Raw genomic sequence first — 16,337 nt, forward strand, 5'->3', positions numbered from 1 at the left:
TGTATAGGGGAGCCCAGTGAAATGTTTATGACTGGCATCCTGGGTTGCTCTAATGGTGATTTAGATTTAGCTGAAAAAGGACAAGAGTGCAGTAAGGAGACTGAAGCGCAGGAGTTATCCTGATGTCTGCTGCTTTTCTTAAAAAGAGTGCTGGAGAGGTTCCCAGAGCCTCACTTGTAAGAGGGGAAGGCTTGCTCAGTACTGTAACTGCCCTCTGCCCCTTATAGAATCATAGAATATCAGGGTTGGAAGGCACCTCAGGAGGTCATCTAGTCCATCCCCCTGCTCAGAAGGAAGTGCTCTCAATGCCACCAAGACTGAGCTTGCTGATGCTGTCTGAAGACTGAGGAACCAGGCTGCTGGTGTTCTGGTGCCCTGGTGCAGGAGCATCTGACCATGCTGGGGTAGGTTTAGATTGCTTCCACATTACCATGGAACCCACATCAAAGAAGTTTTCAGTGACCCCTTAAGATTTTGGGCTGAAGGAGAGGCAGATCCTTTTGGTACCATGCTCTTCCTGTGAGAGGATTTTCTCCCTGCCACATTCAGCAGCTCCTTTGATGCATGGAATTCTCTCCTCCTCTTTTGTTGTACCAGGGAAGATGACATCTTCCTTGTGGGAGATCTTAGAGTTGTCTTTAACTCCATGAGCAGCAGGGATTACTCACTGCTCCAACAGACAAGCCTGAGTGCACTTAAAAGAGCAGTGCCTGCTAGGGGGTATGGAGATCAGTTACCTCCCTAGTTTGGGGTGTGTTTACAGGCTGGGTCTCAGATAGTGCACCCAAGGATCCCTGAAGCTGCTGCAGTCCAGAGTCAGACTGAGGTCTTATTGATTTCTCCATGAGGAACAGGCTCAGTCTATATTCCCTAGATTTATGAGTGTGTTTTTAAAAGTCCTATAAATAGCACACTTTGATGGAAAATGAACTTCTCCTAAGCAAAATAGGCAGAGGTCATGTATACCTGTGAGAAGAACAATTCTCTGACCCGCATTGACTTAAATCCTGGTAAATGGGGATCTGGCATAAGTCTGTACTGGAACCCTATCTAAAATGCTTTTTAAAAAAAACTAGGTAACAAATGAAACTGACTATCCTCAGTCAATTTAATCTGCCAGCCTCCTATCAGGAACAGACTAACAAATGAAATTGGCTGTCTAATGTAATTAGCTAAATTAGTAACAAACAAGGAAACTCAATTACCATATACTAAGAAACACAGTAACTAGCTAAAGCGAATGCTACTCTGTTTTGACTCTCTGCCAAAGGGCAGTTAGAAGGAGCTCAGGGGGAGCAGGGATATGCTGCCCTTTATGAAAGGGGCATGCACAACCTCTGCTGGACATTGCTATTGAAGTTCCTGAACTCCTGTGCAAAGGACACAATCACACCATATATAGAAGCCACATGAACAGTAACTTGAAGTAGCTAGGAGATTTGAAACTCCTACTGTTTCCCAAGATTTCCCAACTCTTACTGTTGTCTCTACAGATGTATATGTCTACATACTGTGGATGATTCTACACACCTAAGGTTGTAGTAACTCAAAACAAAAACAAGTAGATTAAAGATTAATTTCCTTGCATTCAAGTAATCCAAATATCTTTCCCCTCAACACCTCCACACAATGAGGGTCAGTGAAAAATTAGAGTAATTCTACATTTAAAATTGGCATATAAAATACAAAATTCAGTTTTTGATGAGCTGCATGTTGTTCAGCATACTGAACACAGCACTGAGTTTCAGAGCTTTCTTATTCCTCCAGCTATCACAAACCCAGAGGATGGCATGGATATTGTGGGCTCATTTAGAAAGCCCAGAGCTCATTAGCACAAGTCCTGCAATGTTAAATTTAATAAAACTAACCCCAAGGGAGGTGAAAATATAATCAGATAGAAGCTCAATGCCTGTGAAAGTAAAAATAATTAAACAATGGAAAGGTTTTGATAAGGGAAGAAAGTAAAGTCCCTCTATGAAGCAGTGTGGTTTATTTTGTAATTTGACAGATAAAACCTCTTATCAATCAAATCAATCAATCAATCTCCATTGGTGACTTGGTCAGTCAGGAAACTGCAGAATGCTGGCCTGGCTGCTTGCAAAACTGAACGCAAGATTTAAGAGCGGAGTCTACAAAGATTTATTCATGCAAGTAGTAGTCTTAGTGAAGTCAGAACAACATGTCTGAGTATGGCTTTGCATGACTGGACTCTTGGTGGCAAAGGAGGCAAAAAGTAGTATTATTTACCCGTAACTAATTCTTTGAGGTGTACATACCACCTCAGCACTTAAGGCTGCCTTTGAACTAAGCTAGTCTAAAAAGGGCACCATCTTAAAATGCATCATCCCATATGCATCAAAACATGTATGTTCCACCACTATTATTTTCTGATTTGTTAACATTCACAGTAATTTACAAGGTAAAAATCAAGTAACATGGTGGTGGTGAAAAGGTTTTTTGAAGCAGAAAGTATATTTTTGTTGTTGCAGGTAGTAACCAAAGCTAGGAGTGCTGTTTATTAACACTTAAATTTCAAAGGTCAGTTTCAATTAAAAAAAAAAAAATCCCATCTAGCTTCAATGCGAAGATTTTTTTTCAAGGTTCCTATGACCTACACTAGGCACAGAAGTTAGAGAGAAATTTAATTGACTACAACCATTGCAAAGTTATTATCCAGTTACAAGAGATTTCTAATCAGTACATAAAAGTCTGTATAACAAAGATGAACAAATTCTGCTCAACTCTTAAGGCAATTTGTTTTCAAATGCCTAATTACTTTTTTTTTTTTTAAATGGAGCAATGTTTCAGAGCATGCTTAACATACTGAATAAGTGACCCTGTTATATATAAAAGAAACCAGTCACTGCTGGAAGCAGCTTTTTCATGCATGAGGGAAATTGTAGAGCTATCATAGCTCAGTGGTTTGAGCATTGGCCTGCTAAACCCAGGGTTGTGAGTTCAATCCTTAAGGGGGCCACTTAGGGATCTGGGGCAAAATCAGTACTTGGTCCTGCTAGTGAAGGTAGGGGGCTGGACTCGATGACCTTTCAAAGTCCCTTCCAGTTCTAGGAGATAGGCTATCTCCATTAATTAATTAAATATGCTGCTCACACTATAATGTATATATTAAATCTATGAATACTAAAAAGATTTTTTTTTTAAATCAACAATCAATTTTCCCTGAAAGATTTTAACTTTTAAGCAGATGAGTACAAGTTTGTTAAATTGGCTGGGATAGGAAAAATATTAAAAACACCATGATTACTTTTATTTTTAAAACAAGTAAAAAAATTATTAATGTAGGGCCTGATCAGAAGGCTACGTAAATTGATAGATTCCCACTGACTTCATCGGGCTTTGTATCAGGCCTATAGAATATAGGATGGTACTTCTAACTGGAAGAAAAAGCTTTATTGAAATGATCTAAATAAAAATTCATATTGGAAAAAAGGAGACTAAGGGGGGATCTGATAGAGGTATATAAAATCATGAGTGGTGTAGAGAAAGTGCGTAAGGAAAAGTTATTTACTTGTTCCCATAATATAAGAACTAGGGGCCACCAAATGAAATTAATGGGCAGCAGGTTTAAAACAAATAAAAGGAAGTTCTTCACACAGTGCACAGTCAACCAGTGGAACTCCTTGCCTGAGGAGGTTGTGAAAGGTAGGACTATAACAGGGTTTAAAAGAGACCTAGATAAATTCATGGAGGTTAAGTCCATTAATGGCTATAAGCCAGGATGGGTAAGGAATGGTGTCCCTAGCCTCTGTTTGTCAGAGGGTGGAGATGGATGGCAGGAGAGAGATCGCTTGATCATTACCTGTTAGGTTCACTCCCTCTGGGGCTCCTGGCATTGGCTACTGTCGGTAGACAGGATACTGGGCTTGATGGACCTTTGGTCTGACCCAGTATAGCCGTTCTTATGTTCTGAAGTCTTAACCCTCTCAAAAGCCCTAATCCATTAAGACTGTGCACATGTTCCCTTGAGGAACTGAACATTTGATGGAAGATCACATAAATAAAAGCCTCAAGTCTCCTCTATTCCTTCCACCTAATCAGACTCCATACTATAGGCTCCAAAGTCTAAGTCTACTTAAGCCTGAATTAACATTTAGTTACTACTTTCTCCTTACTGTATTGAACCCCTTATTTTGGAAACTAGCAGTACTAACAAGTCAAAAAGAAACTGAGTCTGAGGAGAACTAATTAAGCAAGGATTTTGAGATTCTTTCCAACTGGGCATCAGAACTGCCAAGTTGAAAAAGAAACATTGCATAAATATACAGGTGTATACTGAAATCTTTATAGCAGCTGTATATATTTCTTTTGCTCCAATGATGACAAACAGGAACCTGACTACTCTGACTGCCTGTGACAAACACAACAAAAATAAAAGAGCTACAAGTCCCCAGAAAAACTCCAATCTGAAACCTATGAGACATTTTGGAAACAAGCGAGGATGTATTGAACATAGTCTAATGTAGCTTCAATACAGTCTGGAAATCATCAAAATACAACACCAAAACCAAATTTAAGATTGATCAGAGCTGCATACTTTCAACACTACTTTATAGTACATAATGCTGGGTAGAGCCCTGCACAGACACAAATTTATATCCGCGAACGCAGATATTCATGGATATAAATCGTGATCCGTGGAACCGCAAGGCTCTCCCAGGAACCGCAGTGGCAAAAGGAGCAGAACATGGGGCCACCATTCCCAGGAGCTAGCGCCCCACACCGGCAGCTCCTCTAGCGTGGCTGTACTGCCCAGAGCCCCACCCCCGTCTCTTCCACACAGCTGTCTGTGTCTCCTGTCTGGGGGCATGCATGCCTCTTGAACACAAGAGTGTGACCAGGGACAGCTGCCAGTGAGCTGGGTGCCTGCCCCAGTAGGCAGGGCTGGGGCGGTATAGCCACGCCGGAGGAGCAGCCAGTGTGGAGTGCTGGCTCCAGGGAGCAGTAGCCCCATGTTCTGCTCCTTTCACCGTTGTAGTTCCCAGGAGAGTCCTGCGGTTCTGCGGATACTGACTTGCATCCGCAGATATAAATTTATATCTGCGCAGGGCTCTAATCCTGGGGAATGACAAAGTATGACATGTCCAAACTGTCTTCATTCCATACAACCTGCCTCAGAAAAATCCTCCGTATCTTTTGGCCCAGAACAAGCTCAAACCAAAACCTATTCATACAATGCAGCCAAGAAAATATGAGTACTATCATTATCAGGAGGCCTTGGAGATGGATTGGCCATGTGCTTTGGATGGAAACTGATTCCATCACCAGAATAGCACTAAGATGGACACGTGAAGGCAAGCGAAAATGAGGCCACTCGAAAACAACATGTTGAAGAGCTGTGGAAGCTGAAAAACCTGGGGCACAGCTGGGGGACCATTGAAAGACTGGCCAGAAACAGACAGGAGTGGAGGACTTCGTCGCTGCCCTGAACGCCAGAGGCATAATGGGTACTAACTAACTAACTAAACGTATCTTCACTTGATAACTAAAAGGTTTGTTTGAAAAGTATGATGTCTTTAGAAGAGTAACTCAATCTTTTTCTTCCCCAGGACCATAAAACCACCCAGTTTCTTTCAATGTCCCATTTCAAATCCTACTATCCTGCCTTAAATATTTAGTGTCAAGAAAAGGAGTGGAAGAACCAGACAATTAACAGATAACACTAACTATAACATTTACCATAAAACATTAACCATATGACCATACTCACTATAAATAGGGGTCTACTTAAATCACAGAGAAATCACATTTTTTTGCAGGTTGGTCACAGCATATATAGCAAGTTTTGCAGATGTGTATTGTTACCCTTACTTCTGTGCTGCTGCTGGCAGTGGCGCTGCCTTTAGAGCTGTGTGCCCCGCCAGCCACTGTAATTCTCAACTATGTCTTCAGAGCTGGGTGACTAAGCATATGCTTAAATTTTTGCATGAATGAGGCTTACGAGTGACTATCAAGTTGAATTTAGAATAATTACAAATGGGCTTTCCTGCTTCCCCCACACAAACTTTCAGGGAAGAATGGGGACAAGACAGCTAGTTCAACTCAATGATTACTCCCAGATGTAGGTAATATTTTTTAATAGGGTTTAACTGATTTAGTTTTTGTATTACATTAAAACCACTTAAATAAAGAGACAGAAAGGTATTTTGGCTTGTAGTTTTTGTGGGAGTTTTTAAAAACTAGCATGGCTACCTCTTCAGCATTTGTCAAACTCTGCAACTAGTGGCAGTGTAATTAATTTGTGAGAAACAGCAACTGAGTTACAACCACTCATGTCTTACAACCCAGAAATCTCAAACTGTAAGATAAGTTAGATACAGATCAGTAAACAATTATACCTACCCAGTATCTCCCAATCCATGAAGAAATATGACCTAAAATTAAAAAAAAAAAAAAGCAAGAGTTAAAAGTAGTTGTTTCATGCCTAATTCCCTTGTTTGTTTTTTCTTTAAGGAAAAAAACAGCTGTGACACATTCATAAATTCTAAGGCCAGAAGAGACCATTATGAGTCTGGTCACCTGTACAGCACAGGCCACAGAACGTCCCCAAAATAATTCCTAGAGCATATTTGTTTAGAAAAACATCCAATCTTGATTTTTAAATGGGCAGTGACACCATGACCGTTGGTAAATTATTACAAAACTATATACTATAAAATCTGTGCACTACCAAGCGCAAGCATTATTTTGGGTAAAAGTTTCTCCAAGTCCTAATAAAATCCCTCACTGCATTTTTATCCCATATTTCCTTCCCTAAAAGCATCTCCCTGCAACTTAGTTTATTAGGTTACTGCCATAATAACCAAGTTAGACCAAAGAAATCATTTTGCTTCGGTTAGTCATCTCTCTCTCCTTTTGGAGGTAAGGCTTGCTACAGATCTTGTTTGCTTGCTCCTTCTTTTCACTAAAGGGGTTAACTCCAGATATTGTCTAGCAATTCGTTATATTTAATTTCTTGCAAAACATACAATTTATTAAGAGACGACAACTAGGGACACTTGTCAGTCAAATGACATCAACGACCTTCATCTCATCCAACATCTGAAGTTAATTCCACTAAATGAAACATTAAAAAAAAAACCCAGTGTAACACCGCACAGCTCGCAAGGTAAGACAGAAGGCGGCAGGGGGAGAGCCCCTAATATCATTGCACGTGGGTAGAACTTCCCCGCACCCAGCCGCAGAAGACAAGCAGGACTAGGCAGCAGCAGGGCCGTGCGGACACATCACACCGGCCGCGGCCAGGACAGTGCAGTTTGCCAGCGGATCTCCGCCGCGCTCCCGGGACAGAAGCGAGTCAGGGGCCCGGCCCGGCTTCCCAAGGCGAGCAGGGAACCGGAGCACGAGGGGCGCGCCCACGGGGCCCGGGCGGTTACAGCGGGGAACAGAGACCCGCCGCTCTGCGGGGCACGGCCCGCAGGCCAGAGCGTGCACTGCGCGCGCCTCGCCCCCAGGACGGAGCCGCTCAACCCCTGCTCCCCCGGGCCGCCAGGCCCGGACTCACCGCGGCGGTTGCTTTCCTGGCGGCCGGGACGATGGCGGGGAGCGGCGCGGACATGTTGTTGCCGCACATACACTGGGCTCCGGGGCGGCCAGCGGGACACACTGGCCGGGAGGAGGGGCAGGCACCGGGCCAAGGGGAGGGGAGAGGCGTAAGGGGCGGCAGCAGGGAGCAAAACGCTGCGAATAAGAGTCGGAGGGCGGGGGGGGGGGGGTCGGGCTTGTGTCACCAACCCCTTCCCCCCTAACCCCCATGCGCAGGCACGCGCATGGAGCGGCTAAACAGCGGCCGTTAGATTGCGCGGAGCAGCCACCAGTATTCCCTTCAAGACACGCCCATCACTGCTCTCCACCCCTATTGGCTCTAAGGCGCAGAGGATCCTCCATCTCCGATTGGACTCTACTCTTGTCATTTAGTTCCCTGACGACGGGGGGGGGGGGCATAATGAGGTTCATGCTAAGACGCCTGCGCAAAAGAGTTGTTCTGGTGACAGGTGAGAAGTGACTGTTCCAGGGGCCTGAGGGTGCCCGTCGGGGTCACTGGAGCCCGCTCTCAAGCCCTGGTCTCTGTCTAGGGAGGGAGGGAGGGGGGAGAGATTCTGAGCCTAAACAATAAAAATTCTGTAAATTTTATTTGTCAAAATAATGCAATATAATCACTTGTTTTGGTAAGTTATTTAAACTACAATACAGAAAAAAGACGCATGAACTATTCAGAATTTCCTAAACACATGAAAGTTAAGTTACAAACACTAACTAATACCCTGCATTCCAGTCCTAATCCTGGATTTTCATTTAAATTACATTACAGAACACCAAACAGCAAAAAAAAAAAAATTAAAAGTAGAATGTCATTTTAAATTGCTCAGAGTTTTACACATGAAAGCATGGGCAGCGCCTGAACTGCTGCCGGGGGGAGGCTAGTCCTCAGCCCCACCCCTTCCACCTGAGGCCCCACCTCTTCCACCCCATACCACCCCCCGCCGGAGCCAAGCCCCGCCTTTCACCGGAGTCCAGAGCTGCCCCTCCCCCCCACGCAGCCACTGGCCTAGTCCCATTGCTAGAGCCCCTCAGCCCCAAAGGAGCACCAGGAGGGCGTGTGACATGTGGCCCCAGCTCCGGAGCTTGGAAAGGCAGGCGGCCCCAGCCTCCCCAGCTCAGGGGGGAAGGTGGCCACAGGCTGCAGCCTGCCCAGCTCTGGAGCACGGGAAGGCGGGCGGTGAGCAGCCCCAGCCCCAGCGGAGCATTGGGGGACTGGAGCTGCACACAGCAAGTGGTCACGGGAGAGGGTGCGGTCACACCTGACTGTTTGGGGAGGCAAAGCCTCCCCCAGCCTATGCAACCCCTCCACCCATGCATGAAAGTCATACAGTTTTGCTAATCATTGTCCTGGACCTGGCTGGGTACTTTGGGAAGTGCTTTGTTCTGATTGTCCTGACATTTTATTGACTGCTTGGTAAATGCTTAATTTACCCTCAACATCCTTTTTTTTTTAAAATGGGTAAGTAAAAATCTAACCCCATTGTGCCACTTTGGCACAGGAAAAAAAGTGAGAAAGCGCATACATCTTCCTAGCTGATTCCCTTATTGTCATGTATAAGGCTTTACATCACTCTGGCAAACCAGAGGCCTTAAAACTTTTACAGGTTTTATGTTCCTGGGGAAATTGACTGAGAATGGGAATAGTTAGCTTAACAACAGGATCATTGACAATATTACTATGCAGATAGGCTGCTACATTTCTGCCTCAGAGAATGAGATCAATTAACCATCAGCAGCAACAGTAACAAAATGTGTTTTTTCTACAAAATCTATTTTCTTTAATTTAAAAACAAACAATTTTCATTAACACAATACTGATATTTAATTAAGTGTTTCTTCAATTCTCAAGAAGTTACAGACATTTTACTAGGCAGGCAGGCTGCTACATTTCTGCCTTGGGGACAGAGCCTTCCTCCTGCATAACAAAAAGCCCTACCCTCCTCCACATCCCTGGAGCCATAGTATCAGGCGAGAGGGACAGAGTCTCTCTTGCTTGTTGGCCAGCTCAATTCCCTGATGGTGATCAACATCTCCACCACAGGCACGCATGTCCAGCCCTGCCCTCCCCTCTCCTTCCCCCGGAGTGTTTTGCATCTCTGAGGCTGCTTCAGGCAAGCTGGAACTAGGGTGACCAGATAGCAAATGTGAAAAACGGGACAGGGGGTGGGGGGTAATAGGATCCCATATAAAAAAGACCCAAATATTGGGACTGTCCCTATAAAATCAGGACATTTGGTACCCTAGCTGTAACAGATGCGCTGGCTGGGCTGGCAGGGAAGAGACGCGTGTCCCCCCCGCAAATTTCTTTTGCGTTTTTCCGTGCGGAGGGCATCTGCACTATTAAAAAAAATGTGTTCTTTCCACCTGTTCAATAACAAACGGTAACTAACAGGATGTAAAATCCTAGTGAAGACAAGGCAGTATGTAATTTTCACACATTAGCAGGTTGAGATAAAGGGAGCCTAAGGTTTACTTGGACCAGCAACATGAAAACTACAAACTGCCACGGTTTTCACTAGAATTTTACCTGGTGTTAGTAACCATATGCTAGCTAACGTAGTATGAACATACCTTTTAGCCTAATGAAGACAGGTTGGGAATCAATGTATTAAGGAATAGAAACAGACACACACTCCCTATATATCTTCAGTGCTGCTGTATTTTCCTGTTAAATGGCACATGCTGCAGAATTGTTAAGTCAATAGGTTTCCTGTGACTTGGGGTGGCTCCACACACCTTGACCTTTAAAAATGGAAAAAGTGTAGCAACTGCATTCCAAATAGGGAGCAAAGAATTGAAAAGCATACCAGTTCCATTTGATATCTCACACTCTTATTCTAAAACCTAGACATTGTTTGTGTTTTGAATGTTTTGATAAAGCTCCCAGTAAACTTATTTTATTAGAATTATTTACAGCTTGTTTTAAATGATAAAAAATAACCATAGAATTGCTAAATGGGTAGATACTAAACGGTAAACAGCATGGGAAATGGAGAACTTAACAAAAAAAATCAATAAAAGCCGCAATCTTATTAAGATATTATTCAATCTATTTGTTCTCTGTAATGATATTCAGATGTCCCTTGTAGCCTTTTTGGCTGAATTAAAGAAATCCTTTGGCACAGACTCAAAAAATTAATGCTCCCTATTCCTCTTGATATCTGTTATGCCATTCAGGCTCTTTATTCTGAAATTACTAGAGCAGGGGTTCTCAAACGTCGCTGCACCGTGACTCCCTTCTGACAACAAAAATTACTTCATAACCCCAGGAGAGGGGACTGAAGTCTGAGCCCACCTGAGTCCACCGCTCCAGGTGGGAGGGCCAAAGCTCAAGCCTCATTGCTTTGGGGGAGGGGGGGCACAGCTGAAGCTCAAGGGCTTCAGCCCCAGGCAGGGGGCCTGCAACCTGAGCCCTGCTGCCCAGGGCTGAAGCCCTCGGGCTTTGGCTTCGGCCCTGGGCAGTGGGGTTCGGGCTTCAGCCCCAGGTTGCAGCAAGTCTAAGCCAGCCCCGGCGACTCCATTCAAAGGGGGTTGCGACCCTCTTTGGGGTCCTGACTCACAGTTTGAGAACCACTGTACTAGAGCATTCCAGACCATTCTGAACATTTGTACTAGCTCTGTAGAAATATGGCAAACATTACTATCAATGTGAAAGAGTTTGTTCTTTTTTCTTCTGATCAATACATTTGGAAAAAATAGTATGTGATCATGTAATTAAAGAATGTGTCAGAATGCAGATGCACAGGGCTGGGGACAAATTAATGTTGTACAGGCAGCCTTAATTCTGGCATTTCCTACCTTTGGAGTGCTTGATTCTCCAACCATAATGTTCTTTTAGCAAAGTTTGTTGTGTGTAATATCCTAGATTTTTAAAAAGGAAACTGATTCTCCTTCACCCACCTCCCCCCCAAAATTGCATCATGTGGTATCATATTGACACCCATATGGGTCATCAGTAATCGGGTTGAAACCTTTAGATCCACCACATAAATTTATGCCACTTGGGGCTTGTGTACTCTAGAAACACAACAGAGGCACAGCTGCAGCTGTGCTGCTGTAGCACTTCAGCGTAGACACTTGCTACAGTAACGAAAGGGGTTCTTCCGTCAGCGTAGTTAATCCATCTCCTCCAGAGGCAGTAGGTAGGTCGACAGAAGAATTCTTCCATTGACCTAGCACTATCTACACTGTGGGTTAGGTTGTGTTAGCTATGTCAGCCATGTGGATTTTTCACACCCCTGAGCGATGTAGCTGGGTCAACTTAACTTTTGAGTATAGACCAGACCTTGAGCTAACTGAGTAGCTGATGTCAGCCTGTTTTCCTCTGTGTGAACCAGCATTAGAAGGGGGTGGGACACTTTTGCCAATACTTTCACAGATATTTGCTGACAACAGAGGAATGGTTAGACTCAGGAATCTTGGGATCCCTTTTAGGCTCTGGAGGGGAGTGTGCTGTAGTGGGCACAGACCTTTCTGTCCATTTCTTCCCAAGCCTGACCTCTCCCTTCTGCCCCATCCTCTCCAGTTTGTTCCTGTCCTAATCCTCACTCTGTTCCTCATCTCAGTTCCATTCTCCTCACCTAGCCAGTCCCATTCTTCACTCCTGTAGCTTCTCATTCCAGACTTTGTTTCCTTGCCCAGAAAGTCCTAGTATCATCCTTCCAGCCTATGGGTCCCAGTTACACTCTTCTCCGCTGCTCCGCTAGCCTCTTTCCCCAGCCAGTTCCACTCTCTACCCAGCTCCCAGAGCGAGTCTCTTTGCCTAGCCATTCCCATTTCCAGCTACTTGTTCCCAATCTCCGTGTCCAACCAGTCCCAGTCTTCTTGCCCAGCCAAAGCCAGTCTCTTTGCACCCCAACTCTCAGTTTCCTTCTCCCACCACCCTGGCTGGGAGCAGCCCACAGTTGCAATTGCAGTGAAAGCCCTGCACAGATCCAGGATGGAATATGCCCAGTGTGGTCAGAATGTTTAGGGAAGTTAGCTGCTACAGTCTAAGGCTTGGTCTACACTACCCCCCCTAATTCGAACTAAGGTACGCAACTTCAGCTACGTGAATAACGTAGCTGAAGTTCGAAGTACCTTATTTCGAATTAGTTCAAACTTACCTTGGTCCACACTCGGCAGGCAGGCTCCCCCGTCGACTCCGCGGTACTCCTCTCGGCGAGCTGGAGTACCGCAGTCGACGGCGAGCACTTCCGGGTTCGACTTATCGCGTCCAGACTAGACGCGATAAGTCGAACCCAGAAGTTCGATTTCCAGCCGTCGAACTTGCCGGTAAGTGTAGCCAAGGCCTAAGTCTCTACTGAGAAAGTAGGAATTGTTATTTTTCAAAGGTAACTGTGCCAAATTTGGGCAGATTTTCACAGAGACAGCAAAAGGTGCATCCCTGACACAAAGGCCATCCCCCTGCCAAATGTCAAGCCCCCCGCTCCAAACATGGGGATGCTAGAGCTTTTCAAAGATAAGGTGGCCAGAATTTTTAACAGGGGCAAAACAAACATATTTTCCCCTAGATTAGTTCTCAGAAACAGATGAGCCATTTTGGCTGAAACCTCCTCCTCCCCCACCTCCCCCCGCAAAAAAATCTGTCTAAGGCAGATATCCAGCATGGAAAATTTCAGCCCAAATAGTTAAGTTTTGCAAAGTTCTAAGCAAGTGAAAACAGGGTCTTGTAATGGGAAGTTTGAGGTAACCTTGGCAATAGGCAGAGCTATTAGCCAGTATGTAATTTCTCAGTGGTAGCCTCTATAACAACCCCCTTATCTTCCCTCAATTAATCCTACACAGTGCTTCTCTTCTGGAAGAAAATAATTTCCAGTTGACCCATCATGCTGGCTGTAATTCTATTCTCTGGTTATAGAGTAGGCACAATTTCATTAGGTAAAGTAAATTACATGATCAAGGAGCACAACAGCATAAGGAAAGTATTGTAATAATAATGCACAAAATTTCCATAAGAATAGTAGAACAAGGGAAAAGGGCATTCTTCTTCAAACTTCTCATTTTGGTTTCTCAATTGCCACTGCATTTGTATTGCATCAACATCCTAAACACAGTAAAGGAAAAGTAATTTTAGACATAAGCAAAACAAAGGGTATTCTTATCTGAGAAGCAGTTTGCAGACCATTCTATTTTATATCATATAGCCAATTGACTTAGACACTCCATTCCAACCTGGTAGATGATATTCTGTCCTCAATTATACATACCTTCATCACTTCCCATCTGAACTACAGCAATGCAGTATATGTGGGCATGATGCTTTCAGTTCATAGGAAATTCCAGTTACCACAAAATGCCGCAGTGCATTTCCTCAGCAACACAGGCTATTGCAAGCACATCTCTCCACTCTCTACACTGGCATCCCAAAGAATACTGAGTTAAATTCAAGATCTTGGTCTTTATCTTAAGGTGCTCAATGGCCTGGACTACAAGATTGTCTGAGCTCCAAATTGAGAACTGTGGTAGACAATATTGCTCCTCAAGGCACAATGGAATTTTCTATCATAAGGGTAAAGGGTTTTGCTGGAACAGGAGACAGAGCTTTCTAGGCCAGGGGACTCATCCAAGACTGTGGAATAAATTCCCACAAGAACTAAGGACCTCACAGCCCATCCCCTTATGCTCTAAGTGCAAGGCTCATTTTGATTACCTTTTCTTCTCCCAGCCATGGGGGTGGGAGACGGAAACTGAGAGTTGGGGGGCAACCCTCAATCTATCAGTTGCACACATAATTCTCTCCCACAGGAGACACAATGAGAAAGAACAAACTACAAGTGACAGATGTTAATCACATGGCTTGATGCACTACTGGAAAATACTCATATGTTACAGTGATGATGGTGGTATAAGAACCTATATACAGTAGATCAGAATTATATATGTAGCATGGTACACAGAAGTGGTGAAAGGGGAATTTGGGCTCTCTTAATCTTCTCAGTGAAGTTTATTTAAATATATTGTCCTTACATATATATATTTAAAAGTGCTGCGTCCTTTATTTCACATTCCTTTCACACTTTGTATATCTTGGGGCTTTGCATCCCTGAAGTGTTCCACTGATAGAGACATCATGCACCATCCTTTTCTTGTTTGTTTACTCTTCAGTTTATTCTGTTTAACCTTATACCACTTGTCTTTGTTTTGTACCCTATAGCTCTATATTGCATCAGTCCCTTCAGACTGTAAGTTATTTAGGGCATAGACTTGTTTGCATATACTTCAACTATTGTTCAGAGCTGGGATCACCAGAGATAATATCTGAATAATACACATACATGAAAAATATATAATATAATCATAATGGAGGGAAGTAGTGATAACCATTTTTTAGTGTGTGTATAACACCCACTTTTTTGTGTAATTGTGATTCATGGGCTTGTCTACCATGGAAAGTTTTACCAGTTATACCGGTACAATCAGTGCTTAATTGATAATGAAAGAGGTGCCGGAGCTCAAGTTGGTTGGCCGGAAAGCAGCAGCTGCTGGCTGGGCACCAAGTTCTGAAGGCTGCGCAGCCATCAGCAGAAACACAGAAGTAAAGGTGCCATTAAAGTATGATATTGCTACCCTTACTTCTGTGCTGCTGCTGGGGCTGCGCTGCCTTCAGAGCTGGATGGCCAGAGAATGGTGGCTGCTGGCCGGGAGCCAGAAGTGCCCCTGTCAGGGCTATGGGCTGCCAACCTAGAGGTATTGACACTAAGCCCTGGCACAAATTAAGCACTGGGTATAGTTGAATAAACTTAGTTATGCAGATATAACTCCCTGTTTGGACACTCTTATTCTGGAATGAGAATGGCTTTTTTTGGTTTCACTTTAACCCCTTCCTAAGTGACATAAACTAAACCAAAACAAGGCACTCTTATAATAAACTCATCCACATAGGGAGAGTTATAGCAGTACAACTATATTCCATTTAGATTTACACCATAGTTTATGCTGGTAGTATAAACAAGCCCATCCTGTGTACAGCATAAGCTTATGGTGCAGGGGTGAGTTGATGTTGACATCTGTTTCGTATATTGAAGCAAATTATCATTATTGTTACTTATTATTTGTATGACGGTGTTGCCTCGGAGTCCCAGTCATGGACCAGCAACCCATTCTGTTAGGTGCTGCACAAATACAAATCAAGAAGACAGCCCTTGCACCCCAAGAGCTTACAATCCAAGTATAAGGGCAGGTCTTCACTACAGGGGGGGTCGATTTAAGATACGCAAATTCAGCTACGCGAATAGTGTAGCTGAATTCGACGTATCGGAGCCGACTTACCCCGCTGTGAGGACGGCAGCAAAATCGACCTCCGCGGCTCACCGTCGACGGCACTTACTCCTACCTCCGCTGGTGGAGTAAGCGCATCAATTCAGGGATCGATTGTCGCGTCCCGACGAGACGCGCTAATTCGATCCCCGAGAGATCGAATTCTACCCGCCGATTCAGGCGGGTAGTGTAGACCTAGCCTAAGACAAGAGACAACAGATGGGTACAGACAGATGGGGGAGTGCAAGGAAACAATATCTGCCAGCATGCCAGGCAGTGGGTAAACTCCGTTGGGTTCACTGTTTTATCTGTATTATCCCAGGAAACGGGCGCAGTCACAAGCCACACAATCCATGGACACGCGCTACACTGCGCGGCGTGTAAACCGGCCACCCCGCCCCTGCTCCCCACCCACATTGTCTCACCGATCCCGCTTCCCCTCCGCCCGCTCCGTCCCCGCCCGCCTGTCCTCCTCCGCCCCTCCCCCCGACACAGCCGCGTCGCGACAGTGGGGAGGG

General features: G+C 44.5%; 1 protein-coding gene across 2 annotated transcripts in view; it reads right to left on the minus strand.

The window, feature by feature from the left end:
* LYPLA1 (lysophospholipase 1) overlaps nt 1-7,935 on the minus strand; it is a 34,830-nt gene extending 26,895 nt beyond the window's left edge. Inside the window, exons 1-2 of one of the 2 annotated variants that reach the window (XM_005301197.4) lie at nt 7,523-7,935; nt 6,361-6,392 (exon numbers count right to left, since the gene is read on the minus strand). In XM_005301197.4, coding sequence (XP_005301254.3) covers nt 6,361-6,392; nt 7,523-7,591 — 101 coding nt within the window. In that variant the 5' untranslated portion in view covers nt 7,592-7,935. Of the gene's footprint in view, nt 1-6,360; nt 6,393-7,192; nt 7,442-7,522 lie in introns of those variants that run through there. The other variant, XM_065585557.1, reaches the window with a different exon arrangement.
* Between the last annotated feature and the right edge of the window lie 8,402 nt (nt 7,936-16,337).

This window comes from Chrysemys picta, chromosome 2 (genome assembly GCF_011386835.1).
Source record: "Chrysemys picta bellii isolate R12L10 chromosome 2, ASM1138683v2, whole genome shotgun sequence".
Classification (NCBI taxonomy): domain Eukaryota; kingdom Metazoa; phylum Chordata; order Testudines; family Emydidae; genus Chrysemys; species Chrysemys picta.